The sequence below is a fragment of the Tauraco erythrolophus genome, chromosome 1 (genome assembly GCF_009769465.1).
Source record: "Tauraco erythrolophus isolate bTauEry1 chromosome 1, bTauEry1.pri, whole genome shotgun sequence".
NCBI lineage: Eukaryota > Metazoa > Chordata > Aves > Musophagiformes > Musophagidae > Tauraco > Tauraco erythrolophus.
The window spans coordinates 21,440,845-21,466,186 of record NC_141465.1 but is presented as its reverse complement, the minus strand read 5'-3'; the positions used below and the strand labels follow the sequence as shown (position 1 = coordinate 21,466,186).

Genomic DNA, 25,342 nt, shown 5'->3' with positions numbered 1-25,342 from the left:
ACAGTAAGTCTGATTTTTTTAATTTACTTTAAGCCAAGGAACCTGTGCTCCCACAGGTGAGCTAACCTCAGAGCAAGATGGCTAAATACTTAGTTCCAACAAAGCCTTCTCGCATGTGTGAATACTTAACAGAGAACGTTGATACATTAAAGCTATTAGAGACACACAGATAGCCAGGAATAAGGTTCCGACAGCATTAAAGATATGTCAGAATTAAAGGGCACTGTGCCCTATAGGCATAAGGCGATTTGCTTTGCAAGATGGTAAGACATGCAATTTCAGAATCGTAATTTTGAACTTAAGTGACCAAACCCTTAGCTAAACACATGCACGGCAAAAACATCGCATCCTATGCAAAAAGGCAACTACAGCCCCAAAAAAGCCAGCAAACCAGGTGGTAACTGTGCTGCACGCATCATAGAACAGCAGTGATTCCAAACATAAGACTGAAGTGGACTCAATATCATGACAAGCAAAAAGCGTGGTTCCTCAGGATGCAGGTTGGGTAATTGAGAAAGTGTCCCTCAGAAGTATAAGAGGCACTCTCGCTTCACAAGACACTGATGACCATTTAGAGAGGCACTAGGATGCTTTTTGAGACAGCAGCTGTTGACACTAAAAACCACCCATCATACAAAATACCAGCAGGTAACCTCAAATTGCTCTTAGGAGAGATAATTGTGAAAGAGATCCGTAGTCATCTTTATGTAGAAGCTTCATGCTCAGCCTACTTATCTGCCAACATGCCTCCTTTCGCTAGAAAACAACAAACCTGAAAAAACAGCCGTTTTGTCAAGCCACCTCCTTGAACCTCTTTGAAGAGCATTAATGTAGGAAGGATAATGGAGGATTTTCCAAGTACAGTAAGGATTTTGCTGTTCCCATAGCTTCAGAATACTAGCAGCTTAATACACCATGCATTATCATTTAAGAACTTTTAGCACAATTATTAATTGCATTTATACAGCACATAAAAAATAATCAGGAACACATTACATAAGGCAGTTCTTATTAAGTTAAATGCAATTACGATTTTCCCACCTTACAAGATGGCAAGATACAACTTGGATTGCTCTTCACTGAGCTGTACTGTAGCTTATTCAGCTGACAGGCCCACAATTTTATCTTTCGGACAGAAAAAACCTCAAGAACCCTTCAGTCTTTTGCAATCACAAGGGTTGCTCTGCTTTTCAGTAACCTTACTCACTTCAGTAAGACCAACAAGACTCAAAAACTGTTAGAGACCACTTCCTAAAGCCCAGTGGAGAAAGTTTTGGAAGACAGATGAGTTTACCCGCTTTGATGTTCTGGGCTCAATAACAAGAAAAGTTTTGACTCTAGACTGCCAAGATCAGAACTAGCGATATGCCATATGCTGTATTAAACTGTCAGCCTCACCACATCTAGGATCCCTGCAACCAATGTAAGACTACATTAAAAAAAACCCCAAACAACCAACCAAAAATAGACCACAAGGTAAGCTTTAACTACAGAAATTCAAACAACACAGAGAAAGAGGATTAAAGAACAGCAATAAATTTTAAAAAACATTTATTTTAGCTTTGTCTTCCCATATCAATTTAAGTTACCAACTCAAGGCCAAAGCCCACCATACTATTATTTCCTCAGTGAAAACTACTTAAGTAACCTGTTCCTATCTCAGTGTTTTCCTCTCCCTACCAGGGGATGCATAGTAAGGATTGCACCTCCTCAGATGATTTCACACACTTCCCAGGGCAGATGAGCAGTAACCTCTCCAGATTGGATTGCAGGTATTCACCAGCTAAACATCACCACTCGAGTTACAGGACTTAAAAACAAACCTGCTCAAGACCAAATCAAGCTCGCACTAGAAAGGTGATAGCGAAAGCCACCAAGCCAAAAAGCAAGATACAGTATTTTTATAACATAACTAAGACATCCCCATGTTCTACAAAACAATTCTGTAACATTTACCTTTAGCTCCCACGTAACTCCAAAGTCTTACTCTCAGTAAGAACAAGCTGCTAATGGGCTGTTGTGTTTGATCCCACTCTTCTGTAAGGGTGGGACAGATCCACAGCTGGTACTAATCAATCTCATCACTAAATTAATTTCTGCCAGCTGAGGAAGGGGCCTCTTTTTACTCTCCACTTCTTCTATCATTTGTCATCTCATATGCAGCAGAACTCGCCCAGAAATGGTTATGTTTCTGATAGACAGCTACTCTCCTTACTTTAAATGGCACCTGAGTTTGCACATTTGCCTGTTGAACTCTTGACAATAAAAACAATGTAAAGATCTGTGAAGATATATTAAACAGTTATTGAAATCAGATGTAAGTTTTGAGTATGACAAGTAGAGGTTTATTACTTCGGTCTAAGGGTATTCTTACGCTTATTTCTCTCCATAGATGGACTCAAGATAATTCATGGTGGGGAATCAAAACACTGAATCAGTTTAACAGCAGTCTTTTATTCTCCTTCATAAACAGGTGTGCACAAACTCTCTACTCATTTAAACCCCTGAAGCTGTACAGACAGACAGCTGACTACCCCAAAGCATGAATATTCCTGAACTGTTCCTTCCTTTCCTCATCATCTTGCTTTGGGACTTGATCATATGAATTCCATTGAATATAAAATATAAAACTCATCTAAAAAGTCCAAGTACTATGTTAAGATCAGTACCTACTGATACTCATCTCACTAAACATAAATATACTACTTGCATTTCCCATGAGACGAGAACACAGGGAGCTGTTTTCTGCAGCAGGGTTCTGCAAGGCTTTTTGTCTCAGATGTTAGAATGCAACTGTCTAAGTAAATATTCTGAACCAAGTGAGATTTATACTGTAACTTTATACTACACATGAATAACTACATTAAAAGAATTAATGCATGAATGGAGCTTTTCTACATTATTTTGATCATCCTTCTGAAATTCAAACTCATAACCTATGCACGCACATTTTGCAAATTAAGCACAATTTCTTGTCACCTGTGAAGCATGAAGAGTTGATTTCAAATCACCAGAATAACAATAGCTGACAGTTATGTAGCTCAAATGGCTCTGGTCCAAGTCAAAATGTTTTCTCACAGTTTCAAAATTAAGAACCTTTTTTTGACTTTTACGTAAGCATTTTACTATAAAGTTAACCACTAAGGCTGAGGGCAAAAGAAAAAACAAAGTTCCTCACAGTAATGAACGCATCTTCTTGAAATAAATGTGCCTTGCATTCTCAAGTACGTTATTCCAAGAATCTTAAAGTTCTTAACAAATACTCTTTAAGTACTTCACAATACTCCTTTCAGTCTCATCTCTGTACTTTCTAACTCATAAATGAATTTGTTAGTGGTCAGAAATGTATGAATAATATTGACAAGAACAAAACTAGCAGTCTAGAAGTTAAACAACTGTCACAACTGTTCTCTTTAAGTGTCTTTTTTTCAAGAATCAATAATTTTTTTGAACTTTCACCGCTGAGATCATGATATTTTTCCATGCTGCCATCTTACATGAAAGTGATTAGTTTTAATTCAGCAAAAATGCCTCTATCTGTTTTGAGGCAAAGAACTATTTTCCTATGTCAGTAATCACGCAAGTATGTTTCCTTTAAATAAGTGGAGCAGGTGTAGTCTGGAAGATAAAATCTACCACAGGCATATGTTTCAGTTTGCCCACCTCCCTCTGGAAGGTACTGGTTCTGTTACTGTATGAATATATGAAAATTATGCACTATATACATACGCAAAATATGCTTCTTTCCCTGAACTTGTAAATTGTATCCTAAGAACGTGCTGTATGAGGGTGTAGAGATAACTAGACTGCACAAGTTAAATGTTAGGTTAGATATTTGCATTTTTCTTAATAGGTAAAAACACTCGGTTACCATAGGCTCATTGCAGATGCTGTAGCACAAGGCGAGAAAGAGCTGAAGAAGTAGAAAAAGTTTGCAAAAGGCTTAAAAAAACACAGAACTGATATGGAATGAGCCACAGAGACTTTGTCAGGCATTGACACTGATGCAAGGGATTGAGAAAAGAGTACGGTTAAAAAAAAAAAAAAAAAAATCTTATGATGACATCCTATGAACGCTCCCCCACTTCAGGACTGCAGCCTGAGGCTGTAACTCCTGTACTGAAGTCCTGTAGTAACACCACAGTGGCAAGCAAAGAGCATGAACACATCCTTCTGAATACACACAAAGCAGAAAAAGCATTGTATGATCAAAGGCAGTTGGATAATGCAAATGCAAACTGAATATTGGATTTTTAATTTGAATTAGGGCATTTTCTGAGGGTGCTCGTCAATGATTATATTAGTAGCATTTTGAGTATTTGAGCATGAAATCACATTCAGTGTAGCTGGCAGCTTCGTGTATTCTTTGGTAACTTTTAATTTTAATCTAAATGCTAGCCTTCTGAAATAGGTATAACTCAGCTGAAAGGCAGTAATATTTTTATTTGAAATATCATACCTGGATGAATACAACATATCTTCCAGGAGCTCTATAAATAATCAGGAACACATTGTCAGGCTAAAAACAGCTGGTATTGTTTATGTTCCCCATCTCTGCGTATACATATCGGAGACTTGGCCCCTTGGGCTCTAGTTTCCTTTATCTATATAAGAACAAAATTCAGTTGAGTACTTATAACAGTTCAACTCCAAAAAAATAGTAGAATTAAGTGTCACATCAGGTAAACGTATGGTCAGACTAACTGAATGGAGGAGGTTAAGGAGACAATTTTGCTAAACGGAACCAAAGGTGTCATAACAAGATATTGCTTAAAGCAACTGTAACACTTCTCTGCTGAGTGAGATATTTCTATCCTGCCTTTCACTGAGGCCAGCTAATGCTATGAGTGATACAAAATATGCCACAGAAGAACCTTGACTCTGTGTTTCACTGGTAACAGAGACATTGACCTTGCCAGCTCCTAACAAAATCATTTTCTACTGCACGGATATAATGGTGAAAATTGAGCTCTTATGCCTGTTTCCTGTTCGCAGGAAAAGTCAGTGCTATAACATGCAACTAGATTGCTCTCGTAGTTAAAAATTAAAAAATCAAGTATACTATGGAAGCTGCTGAGAAAAACATAGACAGCTATACAGGCTGATGTCACACATCAAAATGTCATGCAGATGTATTATTACTTTATTTATATTTGTCTAATTCTTTCTAAACTGGAGAGGTTTAATCCTAACATTTAACATTGCATGTTTTGAAATATATGTATTCAGTTCTTCTGTAAACAACTAATGAGAAGTATCTTTCTGCTTCTTTTTATTGCAGAGCCTCATTTCATCATACTGAGGGAACCTAGTGTACAGCTTGTGACTTCTTTTATCTAAAGAAAGTAATAGTTATCCAAGTGCCAAGTAAACACTTCTGGTATATGCTGCTGTGCATGCTTTACAAGTAATATAACTTGTTTTCAGGCTCTGTCACAAAATAATCTCTTTTGGTAATTACCCACCCTTTGAGCAAGTTCTACTTGGCAGACTACTCACCATCAGATTCTACTTTTTTTAATACTTCCTTCTCTATGTAACTGATGGAGACTACTCTGTGTAATCTTAAACTTGATTTACTATTTGGTAATACCTGATTCTTGCTTAGTGAGTAATATCACTTAAATGTAAAGCAAGGCTTTTTATAAGAGCACAGAGACTTAGATCTTCTAAGGTGGTCCCAGTACACTATTGTGTAATTGAAATCTTCAACTTCACATGTCAATGAGATTGATCTGATTGTAAGCATTCAGTTCCCTAAGAAACATGTTTTATTACATGTTTTCTCTGTTGCTGAGACTCCTTTTCCTGGCTGCTTTGGAATTATGTATTCCTAGGTATGCTGTTGGCTCCTAAGACTTTTTCTGTTTTATTGAGGTCTCCAAGCCCATAGCAGAGACATGGTGTCCAAAACGTTGTTGCACTTTGAGTGGTCCAAAGGCAAACTTTAGCCTAATGAGGTTAATTTCCCTAGGCTCCCCTTACTGGCTCCTTCAAAGGAAACTCTCTGCTGAGAAGCTTTGGGATAGCTAGGCTAAATCCAGCCTTTATAGACATACCACCCTTATTTAGTTACTACCTTAATTGACTTATACATCTGGTCTCTTGGACTCCAAACAATACATTAAATCATTTGATTCTGCTTTAGCCCAGAGAAAACACATTTTTCTCCATTATGAAAAAGCTGCTGTAGACTTTTCACAGCTGCTTAAGTCCTGAAACTACAACTTCAATTTTTATTCTCTTACTTATCTTCATTGTCATGAGCTGCTCTCTTTGTGAGAAGAACTAGGTACTGAAAAGCACTTTTGCACAGCAGGAGAGAACATGCTGCTATATATGTGCACTAGATTACACAGAAATTTTACCTGAACCTGTGCCAAAACAGTTTTATCAATAAAGAAATGCTTAAGCTACTCCAAAATTACATTTGCTTTCTACATCTGCTGCTATGTCCTCAAAAGACCATATATATCCAGATATTTCTGGATTGACCCTATTTCCCCAGCTGCTCATAACATATGGCAACACTGACATAAAATATATGGCAACCATCATAAAATATATCTAGAGCCAAAAACATGTACAAGAGAATACCCATATATAGACTTTGCACTATATACTGACACATCAATATACCATTTTTTTTTTTAGCAACACCATGTTCTCATGAGCTTAGAACTACAAGACAAGAATCTGTAAAGATACAAATTTTGTGTGGCTTTTGCAAATTCTCATACACACTTTGACTATCATCAACTTCATCCATGAAATAAAGACAGCAAATACTACTACTTATACCACCTGGTAGCGATGTGAAGAAAATGGATCAATTAATGTCTTTAGATACTACAATTGCTGCAAGGTTGCTAGATTTTATTTCTTGGCCTGTTTCAGAAACAAAATGCTTTTCATAAAATACCATCCCAAAAGGTTAAATCCCAGGATAAACTAAGTCTTCAAATCGCCTTTTGATGCAGCGCTGTTTGGTGACCATTGATGATTCCTGTACTTAAATTAAGTAGTGACAATAAGTGAGAAAGAAAGGGAAAAATCGGTTCATTCCAATAATACACATTTTCACAGAGCAGGAGGCACTGCAGCTGCGGAAGGAAAGGAGGAGGACTTCTCAAAGAATCTGTCAGAAAACAATTCAAAAGCATTGCTGTTCTTCAGATACTGCATGAATCCCCCAAAAGTAAGATACAGTATAAGCCGAAGCATCTACAGCAGCAGAATGATGAACACGACTTACACCATATGATAATAGACTGAACATGTATCAAAACTCAGAGATGTAACCTTACCAGACTCACGGTTTAAGAATTTAATATTTAAGATTTAAAAAAAGGAAAAAAGTTGTGAACTTTATAATCTGGGTAGGATAAAACGCCTGTCAATGATTTGCTTTGGCACCCGCCTCATCATTTGCATTTTTCTCTAACAATTAATATGAAAAGGGTTTCTGAAATACAGCAGACACTCTTGGGAAACAATCTGACCAAACAGGCTAAAGTCTGCATCCACCAGCACAACAGCATCATTGCTTCTCAGTCTACAATTTCCACATTATCTGGGAGGTGCTTATGTACACAGGCTATCAGATGTCCAATTAAAGCTTAAACGTGCAGCATATAAAATGCAAGCTAAAATGTTTATGGTCATTGAAAAGAAGACATTAATGTCATAGTGTTATACGAAACTAAGCAGGCTTTGCTAAAAAACACAAACACTACTATTCAGGGCCATGTGATTTTTAAATCAAATATCGGATCTAAAACCATTAGTAGCTGACATGTAAAACTGTAATATTCCCAATGGTCTTTAAGAAAAAAAGAAAAGCTAAGTCAGTGAGATTTTGTTTTCAAGGAAACATGCAGTTAGATTCTTTTTATGTTGCTGAACACACACAAAAAAGAAAAAAGTATCTTTATTGGTACCCGAACATTAATAAATCACATCAACAGATGTTAAAGCAACTAGAAATTGATTGTTAGAAAAATATTGTCTTTGAATATTGTTGTAAAGGGACAAGTGTTAAAAAATAGAAAGAGTATTTCTCTAAAACAATACTGGAACCAATAGAAACAACAACAAAAAAAGGAATATATATTAATTAGTTTCTGTGGCTTCGTCACTTTGTTTTGTGTTTTTTCTTTTTAATGAAGACATACACACAGACTGCATAGTGGACAGAGTAACTTAAAAAGACATTATTTTAAGCAGAATCTAAAACACCAAGCATAAAACTAACATCTTGTTAAAATGTCCTGTAAGCTACTCTGGTTTTATTCCTCATGTTGGCTTCTCTTTACACAAAACAGTAGTCGTTCTTCATGAACAGTACACAGGCCCTGCCTGTTTCTCATTAAATACCTTACTTTTTTCTGTACTGTATTGTGGTTTTGCCACAGGAATCTCTCTGAGAACAACAGATTTCATAACTAAAAATTTAGGTAATTTCTCAAAGCCTGATTCAGCACATAGAAGAAGAAGGGTCAGCAACTGGGGGACATTTCTTCCTCACTGACTCTTTCTGCTGAGTGTCCACAGGTCTCCTCACCCTGGGCTGGCGAAAGACACCCAAGGTAGCCCAGAAACATGAAGGGGTTTCCTCTGCGCACTGTGTGACAGCCAAGAATTGTTTTGGGAGAGCAAGAATGAAGGGACGAAAGAGAGTAAGATATCCAAAAGGTAGCTCCTTTTAGCAAAGCCTGCTAAGGAGAAAATGTAAATAAAAATGCAGGGAACAAGAGCAAGTCCATTTTCTGGACTGTAATATATCAGAGGAAACATTCCACAGGGGTAATTTCCCAGCCTGACAATTCAGTCCATTGGGTAGGCTGAAACGTACGAAAACCTTGATGAAAGGCAGAGTAATTGAGAGTAGCAAACTGATTGATTCTGAACATATGCAAAAGAATAGTAAATAATGTATTTTTCTGTAGCAGCTATGTTTTTCAGCTCAAGCCATCACAGATAGATTTTTCATAAAGAGATGTATTAAACAGTATATCCAGGTTTTATTTTTTGTAGATTTTTGTAATTCATATCATTTTCACATTAATTACTCAAATACAGACTTTTAGTATATTAGGAGTGGTCAGTGCCTCCTCCACTTAAGTATGTGGTTCCCAAATGAAAAAGGCTTTTGTTCTAGTTTGCCCAAATTCCTACTGAGCCCTGCAACATGGAGTTTCTCAGAGACACTAAGATCTTACACAAAGCATGCTAACAGAAGGTTGGGTAGGACAGAGAGACTGCGAGTATCCTTTCTGCAGGAAAAGTTGGTGCCAAGGACAGAGGTTTACGCTACAAATAGAGAAAAAGGGAGAGAAAGGAATCAAAAATATGTGTGTATCTTTAAAGATACTAAAAACATCCAATGTGAGACACACATCTATAGGCTTCATTACTTCTGCTGTATATCAATTTCGTAATTTTTTGTTTTGTTTTGTTTTATATCATATTCAATCTTGAGTAAAAACACACTGATATTCCAAGCATTCTGCAGGGCACAAATCATGTCTCATAGCATTTTGCTTCAGTCATTTTGTATCACTGAAAAAACATATGATGTTGTATCCCAGTACCAAGTAAAACTAGTTGTGGCAAATAAATGATCTCACACATTCTTTCATTGTCTAAGAAGTAATTATGATTTGCAGAAATACATTCCTTGTAAATATAGGCAATACCCTTCTGAAGAACAAAATCTACATATGCATTGTTAAATCTATGCTCATTCATATCTGTATAAAGTTTCTTTAAGAAGCATGTGAGTAGTCTCTGAACTAACATACTATCATTTTTGGTGCCTAATTAGATTGCAAACTTTTAAAGAGAATGAGAACGGTTTAAATACTTGCCATTTATTACTTGCAAGAATGCCAATATGGGTAATTATAAAAAGAACAGCCATTCTCTAATCATTTGTGAACAAACTCAGCTTAAATGGGTGTTTGCAAAAAGCAAGTAAATCACATCACTGACCGGGCCACTGAACAAACAGCCATTTAGAGAATAAACTCAAGATCACAAGCTCCTCTTGGTGATTTGAACCAATGGTTGTCTTGAGTTTGCTCTCTTGTAGTTTTCAAATAGCAAAAGAAAGAAATGCAGCATTATCAACCACTTCTACTTTTGGAAGAGTCTCCTCTGATTTGGTGTTTTTATAGCCCAATATGAAAATCCAAAGAATGTCCAGGAAACATAAAGTACATATTACCCTGGAGGTACTCTATATAGAACAAGCTTCATGTTTATTATTTTGTTTCACTTTTTTTCCTATATGCATCCTTTCACAATAAAGAAATACCTCCTGGTTGATATTGAGTTCTGTTTCTAAAAAACGTATACACACTATCTCGACTTCATTGTGGCATTTCATTCACTAATCTCTCACAAAGAAATATGTATTTCTATGATTATTCATTGCCATAAGAATTTTTTTCATCTGTAACAAGAGGGTCAGATTTATAACATCAGTAGTGAAGCATTATATCATTGTAAAGCAATAACTTCACCGGAGGGCAGACCTGAAGCGGGACAGTGATGAAGCAGGTGACCATTTATTTTTAAGGATGTATGAATAACAAACCAAACAAACAGCACATCAGAAAAATATTTACAACCTATGTTATCGTAAATAAAAATGAAACGAACCAACAACTAAATTCATACTTGTTTTCTGGAAAACTGTGTTGCATAGAAAAACCATAAAGCCTTCTTTATAAGCAAAGACAAAGGACTTTGACTTAAGACTTGAGAGTGCCAATGGATTCCTATGTCTGTCTCTCTCTTGAAGCTTTGAGACAGGTATGCACAAGAATCATCACCTGCAGACTGTGTAAACAAAACAGCCCCCTGTAGAACCACATATGTGCAACTCATGATACAGAAATCAAGATTTTCATTAAAAAAAAAATCAAAATTGAAAGGAATACTTTTTATTTTGGCTAAAACATCTCTCTCAGCCAATATAAATAGCCGTAGACCACTGCCATGTTCTAAGTTGAATTACGCAGTGGTAGCCAGATTTTCCGATCACTCAACCTGCAACCCAAAATTTTCATCTTGCTGAAATTCAATAGGTACTTCAAAGAGCCACATAAAATGACTCTGATGGTGGAAATACCCATCCAGTCCCCAGTTCTCCAAAAGATCTGAAATAAAATCCCAAGGATAGACTAGAATATTGATCACAGCAGTACCAGGTTGCTCATTTCCACAGGAAAGCTGGCTGCCTAGGGCTCACTGCCATGTCAGTTGGCAACATGCACAGAAGGTACTGGAAAAGAGGCAATAGACAAGAAAAGCTTGAAAAAGCTTAAAAACTCACAGCTGGGGCAGCAGGAAAGTATTTGATAAAGAAGAAGGCACAAGGATAAGGTAGAAGTGAAATGAACACAAGATGAATGGATAAAGATACTCTCAAGTACATCTCCAGCCAACACAGCACCAATGTAGTCCCAATTGCTATTCCCTGGAGGGGCAGGGAGGAAGCAAGAGTCCTGGTCTCCTTTCTCTTTGCTGACTGTGGGAAAGTAAGCTGAGAGTGTGACTTCAGATTCACAAGAGGAGAAAGATCCTCAAAAGGCAAGCGTCCCTCAAAGAGAAAAAGGAAATATATAAAGTGTTGTGATTCAGAGATGTTTTTCCCCTATTAGTAAGCAATGCATCTGTGTCTCATGTAGCTGATCCCGTCTGGCGGTTTCATCAGCAGTGGGACACAAGACAGTGTCCCAGTTACAGCTCCAAGCCCTGGAGATAATCAATGACTATTTGAATCTTACTTGTGTTGGGAAACAGCCTGAAAATGGAGAAGCTGAGTGTAAGTGCAAGGCCATAAGATCACCGTAAGAGGAACAAGAGCTGTTCTTTTCTAAACCTTTAGATTTTTTAATCATGGTCGTAGATGTTTGGAGCTAATAACAGTGCTCTTGGCAGGAAAGCAGACTTGGAGCACCAGAAACTACTTATCTAGGTACTGGGTGGTCCCCATGTTCCTGTTTGGATACTTGTGCCTAATGATTCCATATATCACCAAGCAAAGAGGCAGAGGGAGATGAATTATCGGGGAGTCTGACTATCTAAGATAAGGAGAAAAAATAAAGGAATGCAGTTACTGAGAATTTTAGTAGAAGTCATGTAGAGAATGGTGTTAACTCTTCCATTGTCCTTAGACGATAGCTAAAATAACAAGTTACAAATACAAAAAAATAAAGCTACACTTGTAGGAGTTAGGAAATACATACAATGTTTTAAGACTCGACTACAGAGTGATCAAAAAAAAATAATCATCAAATATATTTAAAGGAGAATATACACAGGCTGGCTCTAACAGATGGTACAGGAAGGCCCACAAAGAGAAACGAACATTTCTCAACATAACAAAGTTACAAAAAGAAAAACTTTTTGTTTCGTTAGTCAGAAATAATAAATGAAAATTAAAGTTTCTAAAAATTTATAATTAAATAATTTTACACAAAAATAGAACTAATAGGAGTGCAAAAATTATGCCTTTTTTGTCTTCATATAAATACTTTAAAAATACTTCAAAACCATTTAAAGGCTCTCTTGAAATTTCCCTTACAGAAATATAATTGCACAGCAGCTTCATTGACTGTCCCATTCATTTGAGACCATGTACATTAAAATTTAGTTCAATTACATTCAAATTTATTAAAGGTCAAAAGTTCTGGGACACCAAATGTTCAAAATTTTAATTACTCTGAAGTCCTTATGCTTTTATGAATCAATGTCAGCTCACTTCAGTTTCTACCGTAAAATCTTACTGAGGTAATTTTAAAATAAACCAGTTCATTTTCACAGATTTTGATAGATTTCTAGGTTGGAAAAGACCTTAGAGATCATCGAGTCCAACCATCCCTAATCCCCATTAAACCATATCGCTAAGTAGATCATCCACCCTATTCTTAAACACATCCAGGGATGGGGACTCAACCACCTCCCTGGGCAGCCTATTCCAGTGGCTGACAACCCTTTCAGAGAAGAAATACTTCCTAACATCCAACCTGAATCTCCCCTGACTAAGCTTATACCCATTTCCTCTTGTTCTATCACCCATCACTAATGTAAAGAGCCCTTCCCCCACCTCCCCACCATCTTTTCTCAAGTATTTATAGGCCGTAATCAGGTCTCCCCTCAGCCTCCTCTTCTCCAGGCTAAACAGCCCCAACTCTCTCAGACGCTTCCCATAAGTTTTATTCTCCAGCCCCTTGACCAGTTTAGTCGCCCTTCTTTGGACTCGCTCCAGGAGCTCAATATCTCTCTTAAAGCGAGGGGCCCAAAACTGGACACAATATTCCAGGTGCGGCCTCACCAGTGCCGAGTACAGGGGCAGGATCACTTCCCTGTTCCTGCTGGTCACACTATTCTTGATACACGCCAGTATCCCATTGGCCTTTTTGGCCACCTGGGCACACTGCTGGCTCATATCAAGCCGGTAGTCAACCAACACCCCCAGGTCCTTCTCCGCCAGGCAGCTCTCCAGCCACTCTTCCCCGAGCCTATAGCGATGCTTGGGGTTTTTATACTCATAACTTATCCTCATATTTTATAACTTATCCTCATATTTTATCCTCATAACTTAGATAAATTAAAATTCTAAGTAAACTTTTTTCTCAACATAAGAGGTCTTCCCCTATATCCTACAGACGGTGTGATGAAAGTGGGACACTGAAGTCAATACTACAAGCTAAGTAGTTTGCATGAGAAATTGCAAATAAGTTAAATGGTAACAGCAAAAGTAGTTTGGTTCATGCCCTTTTAGATTCTCTTATCTTTTTTTTTTCTTTTTTCTTTACTTTCCTTCATCCTTCAGCTATTTAACTGTCACTTTGTTTGCTTCCAATTCTCTTTTTTTTCCCCCTCCCTTTTTAAATCTCTCTCGTTCTTCTCTTAATCTCTCTTTTCACCATTCTTCTAAGTTTCTTATCAGACACATCTACTCAAGGTGAAAAAAAGTCTCTGGCATCTAACGGGCAACTACGTTTTCTGTTAATAGCTCTTTTTAGACACTGAGCTACTTTATGTTAAAATGTCTGTGATAAAGAACAATCCTCTAAGACAGTACTGTGTGAAACAAGATTTCTTATAAGAAATAAAACTACCTGAAAGCAGAAAAAAAGTACTTTGAAAGTGGCCTCAAGGTTAGGAAAGGCTGTATTAAATCTTTCTGGTTACACTTGGGCACCAAAGATCACTAAATGGATTTGGTTTGGGATTCTGTTTAAAGCTTCCAGTGAAGCACACAGTACAAGATGATAATGTTAACAGACAAACTTGCATATTTAACATTTAACTGTAACAAAAGAGCAAATTTGAACATCAAAGACTGCTCTGTAGCAGTTCAAGAAGAACAAATTTCTTATTCTTTTCTGTAAGATAAGGAACTTGCTGGTTTCTTTAAAAGGACACTTGATTTTAGCAATCTAAAGCAGGTGCACTTGACCTTAAACTTTGTTACATCAAACCAGGAGAGTTCATCTCGGCAGAGAAATTCAGCTCTTGTCCATGGCGTGCTCCCAGCAGCTGTTTGTCTGGGGACCCCAGTGGTCACTCCTACATGGAGATGGGCACACAGGCAGTGACGTGCCTGGGCAGTGTCGCGTTAGAGCTAAAGGCTCCCCGGCCAGGTGGTGACTGCAGACCACCCCACCTGCCCTAATCCTTACAGCCCACCTCGTTCTAAAAATCCTTCTGGAAAAAGTGTGGCTGGGATCACTGCAGCACACGACACCCCTGGATTACACTACTTGCTTGAGTAGCAGCAAGCTGTCCTTTGCTGTCCTCTGCTCTGAGACCCGCTCTCCTCCAAACTGTGTGAGAACTGTGCACGGGTTGGGCTGGACGCACACCTTTGGTCTGTGCACCCACCACAAAGCCAGTGCCTCGCACCTGCAGGTGCCGGCAGAGGATGCTTCTCTCCATCTGATGTGGCTAGAGGCGCGGGGCAAGTTGGGCAGGGATGGGCTGCTCCAGGGGGGTCTCAGGTAGGATGGGTGGTCCACGATCCATACATATGCACTGGGTTCGCAGGGCTAACCTACAGACCTGGCTCTAGTTCAAAGTCAGAGATTAATTTTTCATGGCAACAGCAGATAGACTTAACATGTTCGTAACACTGCAAGCAAAGATTTTTTTTTTTTTAAAGCATTTCAGCCATAAGATATTCCTCCTAACTTCTCGCAGTACTGGCTTTGATCCTTTTCTTTTCTAGCATGTTTATATTTGAGGCATCAATATTACTGTTAAACCCATATTTTTTTCATGGATCACATAGACAAAGCCACATACCAGAAGTCTTTTCCTTCTTACAAAAGCTATTTGAAGGACATATTTATTTGATAGTCAAATATAAACCATGAAATTACTTGCAATATTGAACCCCAATGCACACTTCAACTTGTCTAAACTGCAATGAGTCTGAGGAAACTTGGAAAGAAACAGCTAGATTTTGCATTAATAGAATTAGGATAGTGTTTCTTTATCAATGAAAGCTAGACAAAAATTATAATAAATTCACAACCAATCAACTAACCAACGAACAGCAACACCACATTTTTAGCTGAAAATATGTAAACAATTTCAGCATATTTACGATACCTAGAAAACACTGGGCTAGGACTAACTGAGAAATGACTAATATGTTGTTGATAGGCTTTTAGCACTGTAACAACGGAATGTTAAAGCTTTTGACAGGCTAGAATAGCTCTGTGCGTACCTACGTTAAATGCGAGACCGATGACTCATCATTAGCTGAGTCATACTGAAATACCAAACAGGCTTCAGGTACCGGTTTGAACTCTGAAAAAAAGAAGTATTTTTAAATCAAAAAGTAAATTATGACTACTCGTATCATTTTAAGGAAATTGCTTATTCAGTGGAACCTTACATGAATACTGAAAGTAATTAGAGGAAATTATTTCTGTTACTTTTTACCACACATTATAGGAATTATAAAACTTTCTGTCCCAAAATAAATCTCTCAATGGATTGCAAGTTTTAACTATTATCTACTGCTAAATAAATCTGAAAAATTAAATACATTCACTGTCCAGAGGAAGAAAGGTGCTTCATTTGGTTGGCTTTTTTTTTGTAGGGAGATGGCAGTAGAAAAGTATCACAATTATTGACTGCTATATTTTGCTATTTTATATATGTATATACAGACTTACTTCAAAAAAATTACAATTCTTATCAACATTAGAAATAAATTATTTTTATACAATAATTTACAAAGAATAGATTAGATTAGATTAACAAATATGTTGAATTTTTTCTTACATTTCCTAATTCAATATAATCTATGAATAGCTTGATAGTTTTGAATTCCTGAAGAATGTGACATATATGCTGACTTTTGAGGAGGTTGCTTGTTCTAGTTGCCAGAGTTATTGCTAAGAAAACCTTGATAATGTTATTACTTTTCTTCTCCTGAACTGGAGATTCTTTGTTTAGGTCGTGTATAATTTAGGTACACAACTCAGAAACTGAACTTATGAACAAGACACAAAGAAAATAATAATTATAAAATAAGACCATAATAAGGACAGAAATGCTTTATGAGCGATTATCATTACTATGTGAAATACAGAATTTATCACCCAGGTTCAGCAACAGTATATTTTGTCCCAGAGTGCTCAAGTGAGAAAGTTATGGAGCTTTTAGAAAGCATGTGTATGGATATATTACATTTATGTATGTACGTGTGCATATCTCCATAGATATATAGAACTTCCAGCATGCAAAGAATCAGTAAGAACAGGTATCGCTGTTCTTCACTAATGATATATTACTGGCATTCCTAATAATAGCTATGGTTAAACAAAGACCATGGTGTTTGACATTCCTAGTGACAAATATAGTAAATACGACAATGTGCTCATCTTAGGCTCTTTGCCTATAATGCAAAATGAATTGAACTACAGAAAGACTAGTTTTAACATCTTGTAAAATCTTAAAACTTCATAATCTTGTTTCTACCAAAAATACAAAACCACATTTTTGCTTCAGCAATTCACTGTGACAACTTTCAATTCTGATCTTTACATATGACATTTAAAACTTGCACAGAAAATTACAATTTTATTCTCTATGAGAAAATATATTTTATTCAGAGTAAGTGAACTATTTTGATTAAAATTTCCTCACAAAGGAAATTACACATAGTACAGTAATATATATACAAAGTTATAAATGTCAGAAAGTATGCATGTAGTCTCCAGTGTAAACCTTCTTTGCAGTATATAGCAGTTAAAAATAACCATATTATTAATCTATAATATAGTTTCTCTGGGAGATAGTAAGACAATCTTAATACATTGCCACTTCAATATCTAAATAACAATGAGATATCTTTTTATTATTTCCCACGTTCATAAGCAATGTAAGTTGCAAAATACAGGCATTCAAACAATAATCATTATCTTTCTTAAAAATGAAGTGAACAGAAAAAAGTACTAGCATGTGTCAGAAGATGACACCATAGGGTAAGCAATTAAGCAACGGTTCTTTTATATATTTAAATGTTTTATAAGTTTAATATTACCTTCACAATATGTGTTGTTCCCCTGCCTCACCCCACCCAGGTGCTGTTACAATGAGAAGTACAGACGCATATGGGAATAAATCCCCTTATTTTCCTTCCATACTACTTTTTGTTGCTGTTGTATTTGTCAGAAATAGTAATTTCTTCCCACTCTCTCCAAATCTGATTTCACTCATTTGAGCTGTACTGGAGCAGAAACCAGGCTACAAAATTCCCAGCTCCAAGACTCTTCTATGGGAAAGTAAAGAACAAAGCTTTTCCAAGGAGGTGTAAGCTCAGATAAAGCAAACACTACACATAAAGTTTTATTGTGGTCCTTGCTGGACCACCTTGGTCCTGGCCTCGAGACACATGGCTAGAACTTGGATCACAATGACTTTTCCGGGCAACTCATAATGCCTCTTAATATATTGTGATCTTGTTTGGAAAAGCATCACAGAGACTCTGAAGAAATGCAAAGTTATTCTATCTTTTAAAAGACCACTTGGAGCAAAAGTATTTTGAAATCTCTCTATACTGTAAATATAAAAGACCTTTAAAGCATCACTGTCCTGCTACACTTGAATGCTTTAGTGAAAATTCCTGTCAAGAGACGAAGAAATCAGCCATGTCTCCTTTCATGTCAAGTCACATTTTTTGGCTTGGGTTATGCAAGTTCAGTGTAACCCAAATTAAATAAACATATGTATATATATTGCATAATCACTCACCTTCTCAGAGTATTTCTTATTAGTATTTAAACACTGATGTGCAAAAATAACCCAGCAAGAGAACACCTTCGAGTACTCTGTCAATTGACACGCAAATATATAACATTAACAGCAATCAACAAAGAACCAATCAACTATGATTACATAACATTTGGGCTTTCTCCTGTCTCAGAAAGAAGGAGATAGCTACTGCCCATAGCACCCAGCTCTGCATGATAGCTGCATTCTGCTATGGAGAAATTTTTGCATCATGGATAGCAAAGCCAAACGGTATACAATTCAAATGGCATTCCTGTAGAACCTCTCTTGCTCAGCAGTTGTTCCTAGCATGAATATTGCTAATATTTAAATAAAAGGCACACTAAGGTCCGATCCAAACACCTTCTCAGAATTTCAAGGAGACTTTTAACACATTACAATTAAGCAATTAAGTATCACAATATCAATATGATATAAAGACTAATTTACATCCTTGTTTTTCCTTTAACCAAACAACAGCAATTTGCTAATACTCTGGATCGAGAGTCCCCTGCCCTGACAGAAGAAAGCAAGCAATTTGAATCGATGAGGTCTAATAGCTAACTATAGATGACATTAAATGACCTATTACAATTGCAAAACAATTTCCAAAAGATGTGATGCTCTTAAACTCCTATATCTTTGTGTAATTTATTCATCATAGCTAAATGCCATCCCAAACCGATTAACTTCAGTAATGCTTTCGTGAGATGTTAATGTCTATATCTCCATCTATTTCAGCTCTTCATAGAAAAAATTCAGACTAAATACTCAGAATCACAAAGTTCCAAACACTAGAAAATCATTGAATCAAAACTGAAAATACAGTATTTTTACTCTGGGAACAGTTTTTTTTTTCACAAAAAGTAGTACTTTAAAAGACACACAGATACAGACCTTTTTACTGAGCAACAATCATGCCTTGGAAAAATTTCAATCTACGTACTTCAGGTCTTATTAGATTTGCGCCTCAGTTTCCACATCCATTAAATTAAAGGATTCTTTTAGTCACAATTAGTTAATATGCTTAAATATTTATAAGCCGTAGAATGCTATTCTTATGCATCACTTATGCACACATTAACACCTTGCTAGTTTGGGCAGTCTATTTTTTAGACACAAATTACTTGTGAATGGATGAGGCAGTTCTCAGTTCCACTCAGTACGAAGTCTCTGTCCTTAATGCTGCTGATTCGGGGGACCAAGTGAAGTGGCAGATTTATTGATATGTATGTTTGTACTTGCAGAAAAACAGACATTACTCAGGCTGCAGACCAGCTTTGAGACAACATAACTGTCAAGATAATACTCATCCCAAGGATATCAATAGCCATTCCTATTAGTTCTGATTATTCTAGGCACTTCCATCGTATATGTTTTCCAATCAACCACATCACATTTAGCTGAATCAAATTGAAAAGCTCAGTTCAATTTTCAATACTCCTTCCCATTTTTGTCATCTAGGTATTTTAAAAAAAGAAAAAAACACAGCAAAAATTCACAGGCGTAGTGATAATAGTATGTTGCCCATAACGGACATGCTTATTTATATAGCTGGACAGGAAGAAAGAATAACCTCAGCAAGAACTGAGTTGCCCTTTAAATGAAAATAGTCATCTGGCTATTTCAGTCAAGCAACTGTGTATGCAGTAGGAAGTCTCACTCCCAAATATTATCACGACTCACCGACTTTCCTGTTCTAATAATAATGTTCGTTTCTCTTTTTAAGTGCAGTGTTGATAAACCCTGCACAAGCTGCAATGCTTCATTAAATCCCTCTTTCTAAATCTGTACATTTTAAGCCGCAGTTACCCATTTGTATCCATAAAGTTACCCAGTACGATCACTGCGATTACGAGGTTCCTTCACGCAAACAGTACACCTGTAAAATTTGCTAACTTTATCAATACTAACATTCAACATTGCATGCAAAATGATAAGACTATAAATAGAAATGGCACAGCTGATCGTAGCCTGGAAGTCTCGCAACACTCTGGAAATAGAGGAGTTAATCAGCCCAGGCTGTTCGGAAAGCTTGCAGTGAAACACAGGATTGTACTGCAGATGTGTGGAGCACACAGAAGGTGTGGCCCGTGCCTTCTGCATGCATATTTAAATACCAAAAATTATATGGCCTTAAGGTTATTATTAAAGAATAACCTCCCGGAGAGGGAGAATTACACAGCAAAACGAGGCCTGATGCATTTCTTCAGAGAGCTGAGAAGAAGAGAAGGAAAAGCCTGGGGTACTCACGATTCTTTTCACCTCTCCACCTTGACCCCGCTTTTATCCTAGGCGTGATGTCCGCAGCAGCAGTCATGTCTACTAGCCCAAGCAGCAGCAGCAGTGACAGCACAGCCATGCCAGGTAACAAAAAAAAATAAATCACCTCTACCTGGAGTACCGATAAAGATGAATTAGAACACTTTCCTTAGGACTGAATAATTGGAGCTAGCAGCACTTACTCAGCAGAGGCAGAGGGAGATGTAAAATATTATTCCTACTAGAAATGTTTATTAAAAATTGTATTTCCATCGCATCACTTATTTCCTTCATCCAGGGAATGTAAAAACAGAAGAGTCATAAAGGCTTTTCCTAAGCAGGAGCCTCTGGCATTCAGACGCTGGAAGAGATGCACTGGGAGCTTTCTGTGGTCCCTCAGAAGCCACTGGCTCCTCACCTGCCTCTGCCACCTCTCAGCCCTTCCCAGTGTTTATCAACATTCGCCACAGCACCCTAGCAGGGGACACAGCCAGGCTGAAAACGGAGGAGTTTTTTCTCCTTCACTTGCATATTTCACTGCAGTTTCACAGAGCTGATGGCACAGAACGTTTTAATGTTGACACTCAAAACTCATTACATTTATCACTGGGTGCAAAACCACGGTTTGTAAAGCTTCCTTCTCTACCCACAAAGGGGGGCAAGGGAAGGGAGTAAAAATAATGTATCTAGGACAAGAAAAAAAGGCTTAAAAAAGAAACTCTTTTTTTTTCTTTCAAGCTGCTCAATAACTCCATCTCTTATTCAGCATAAATATCTTCTATTTCTAGGGAAAACAAAACAAACAATACTACCTCCCACCCAGATTTCTGTCAGCAGATGCTGCGTGAATGGAAGGGTTCAGCGACAGCAGGAGAAGCTCTGAGAATTTCCGTATATAATCGATGTTACCTAACAAACCTTCACCCTGCAGCCCAACAGCCTCTGGGCGGCCAGTACCCCTGGAGCAGACTCCAGTGGTGCTGGCAGCACTAACAGCAGTATTGCTGGAAGCTGTTTAACCCCGTATCTATCACTGCCAGGCAGCTAGATCACAAACTTCCCCCTGGCGATCGAAACAGTCTCAAGGAAGTCTCTGTAACAAAAATTATCTGCTAGCCCTTTCGCCACAGTTACGAAATCATTCCACACGACCTGTGGAGGCCCAGGAAAGCTTCTTCCTGAGAGCTGAAAATCACTATAATAAGACCTGAGTGCTTTTTACTCATGTGACAGAGGGCTTTAGTCTGGGTGAAGCCTGCATTTATATTCAATAAAAGAAACTGCAAAACATCTAGTTGTTTGGCATCTAAGCATCAGCCTCAGGAATATTTATGATTGTAACTTACTTTTACGATGGTAAAACTTACTTTCTTAATAGAACAGCAATGAATTAGCATTCTAGAAGCTGATCTTCTGCATCACACAATGCATATTGGCTGTTGTGTAGATGCTATGGCAAAACAGAGCTGCCGAATCAAGGAGGTTTTTGAATAAAGTACTGGAATAAATTTCTAGATAACATTTCAATTGCAGAGAAAGGAGAGACGAAGTAAGTTATTTTAGTCTTAATAGTGCACCTATTAATTTATAGCGTTCACAGCCACTGCTCTTTACAAAATTAGTGCTATTGAAATACTTTGCAGTGACCTGTTAAAGTATGACCATCTGAAGCCATTCATCTCTAGATGTTCTCATGTCAGTGATAGTAACTTTCCAAAACAGGCCAGGAGCAATTTTTGCACCTAAAGCTGGCAGACTTCAGATGGCCAGAGATACAGTATCAGAACGTTTTCCGTGACTGTTAAAGCAGCTATTCACGAGTCCTTTAGAAGGAATGCTCTGTTTCTTCATTTGGACTGGTTGGAGACATCAGGAAAGGCGACCTGCACTTATTTGAGTCTGAGCTAACTACATTCAGTACAAAAAGCGAAGTATTTACAGCACAACACATAAAGAACTGGTGATCTGCCATATCTCACGCACGTTACACAGTACAAGCAGTCTTCACTTTTGCTCTGACTCCAGCAGCCCCCGCACGGCTGTGCCCCCTGTGCAGATGAGCAGGAGGGGGAGTTCTGCATACGGACCCAGCACTGTGTCTGGGCTGGGAGAGAGTCGCCGAGTCCTTGTCTCAGTGGAATTTCCTGATGAAGAGGTTTGGTTTCTTTCCCATCATTTTATTCTACAGGAGTCACGTTTATGGGCTGAAGAACAATGGAGCATCACTCCTATATCTGCTGTTGGGCCTCAGCCCCATAGCAAAAATGACTCCTATGGTAACACGCAGCGTTAAAAGAAATGGTTAGGGATTTCAGATTGCCTTGTTTTAAAGCACATCCTTCATTATCTTAACTCATGCCAGGGAAGCGTGTCAACACTCACTCTCTAAAGATGACTCATCATGTTGCTGGTTATGTAAGACATCTGAATGTCCCAAACTCCACTGCATCAAAATGCAGCAGAGGAAAATACCTCAGTTAAACCAAGGTGGTCCTTTAGGAGCACATTTAGCAGTAATGTGGAATGATGTAGTTTACTCTGAATGCAGAAAAATTGCCTTTTCAAAAGACAGCTGCAGTTTTGAGCACTAAAACCAAAAGGCTTTGTGATCTTGCAGTTTGCAGTGCACTGTTTGAAGGACGGAAGATAAAGATTTTCAAGGAAACAAACAACAAACAAACAAAGCGTGGAATTCCAGAAAGAGAAAAATTAATCCCAGCCAAAAACTTGAGTTGCCTCACAGAAGAAACTCCTATCTTGTAGTTAATGCTTGTTATCCTTTATTTGGTCCCAGATCCAAACCTTATTAGCCTTGTGCTATGCAAAAGTAAAATGGTGCATCAAATCAGTATTTCGGCACGTCTGCTGAGCAATGGAGCCATGCTGCTGTTCTGTCTAGTAGGCAATCTTACACGGAGTTAATGGAAAGTTTCAGAACTGTAGGCCAGACGGCTTTTTATCTTACAAGACTAATGGAAGGGCACCTTTACGGACATTTTTGCACAGGTTGCATCCATTTATCCTGTCAGAGGAGAAGGAGCTGGTGCCTTCAGAAAAGCTGCCCCGTATCCTGATGGATGCGAAGGGATGTTTGAAGCAGCACCTCGTAAGTGATCATTTTTCTCTTCATTCGCACCAAAAATGCAGTCAGACAGGGAAAACTCATCACCAAAAAAGCTTTTATATTACCTTGGCTAACAGAGGGCCTCATGCACAGCATGGCTGATTAACAAGATACTGAACAATTACCGCCATAGAAGCGATGCCAGTCCACAGCCTTCCCCACTGGAGTAATAGCAAGTAGAACTGACCTGATTAAGCATTCAGAGGTGTGAAACTCAATAAAAGGTGGCCTGCTCCTGTAAGATTCAGTGTTTTATAGCTCGTTTAACTAGTTTGAGTTTCTGCTGTATAATTTCTGCCCATGTGAGTTCCTTAGCAAATTGAAAGCTTACTCAAAAGCAATGTAATTAATCCTGGAATTAGCCATGTGGATAGCTTTTTCAAGGATGCAGTGGACCTCTTGAAGATGTTACACCAAGACTGGCTGCCTTTCTGACTTATATGTTGCAGATTATTCAGAAGTTAAGGAATTGAAGATAAAATTACAAAATGAATTTATGGTCTGTGTTACGCTAGTTCAATCTAGCTGTAATATATGTCATTCTCTAAAATCTTCAGACACACTTAATTTCTCTGCTCCTCAGCTTTCATTATGCCTCAGCCTTTTAATTTTTGTTTTAGTGTGTCATAGATAAAAATCACTAGCAATTTACTGCACAGTTCTTTTCCTGGATCAGATATCTTCCACGGGGCTTTTTATCCATAAAGGGCAGAACTTTTCGTAAAGTTCTCTCTCCCTTCATTAGAGACTTCACCTTTACCTTCTTCTAAAGGGTAGCAGAGCTCTCTACAGCATCCTGGCATAGCCTTCCAGGAAGGGTTTGAAACAACTTTCCTCTCTCCTGCACAGAGATACTTCATTCACTGAGACATGATGAAAGCTACAGCCTTTCCCACTGGAAGCCTGCAAGGCCTCTCGTGCACAGAAGTCCTCCACTCTCCTCAAAGCCAAAGCCTCTTCCTTACACAGGGGCTTCTCTGTCACCTCATCTGAAGAACCCACCATCAATTGTGTTGGAAACTGATGATCTGGGAAAGCTTTTTACCCCACAGAGGTCACACACTTCTTCAGTGTTGAGATTGGACAGACTGACTGTAGTATGTGCTCACAAATCGTCCTCTCCTGAAAGTCACATTAGGACTGGGTCAACTCATAAGTAAGGGCATCTATTGCTCTCTCCCTGTCTTATTGTGGAGGGTAACGAGCTGCCCTTTAGGGTCCTTGATCTTGAGGAATCTTTATCAAGTTTGCAAAATAAAGCAGGTCTCTATTTCTGCAGTACAAGCTGTACTTACACCGCTGCCACATACGGTTTTTACATTGACTTTGATGCATTTCTGCAAGTGTCCCATTTTAGAAGAAAGACTAAATCTGGTGACTATCAGAGAGCCTCTGTGAGGCAGCCATACAGAGACTTTAAGGTATGACAGGACAACAGTTACAGAACTTGCTAAAGCTAAAAAATAGCCAAGTTTTATTTCGCAGCTCCTATGACTCTAACTACTCTGGGGAGACCAACTCAGGCACAGCAATGTTTGCCATGAAAACATTGCAATTCTGTGAAGCAAAGGCTGCACACTCATAATTCAGCAGTGTGTGTGGGGACCAGACCCACACGCCATTTTCCCCCTGCAAGCTTGGAGAAATGGTAAA

General features: G+C 38.0%; 1 protein-coding gene across 1 annotated transcript in view; it reads right to left on the bottom strand.

Annotated features, from left to right (window-relative positions):
• ROBO1 (roundabout guidance receptor 1) overlaps positions 1-20,665 on the bottom strand; it is a 542,241-nt gene extending 521,576 nt beyond the window's left edge. The window contains exon 1 of the mRNA XM_086611694.1: positions 20,557-20,665. Coding sequence (XP_086467820.1) covers positions 20,557-20,665 — 109 coding nt within the window. The remainder of the gene's footprint in view (positions 1-20,556) is intronic.
• Positions 20,666-25,342: the final 4,677 nt, after the last annotated feature.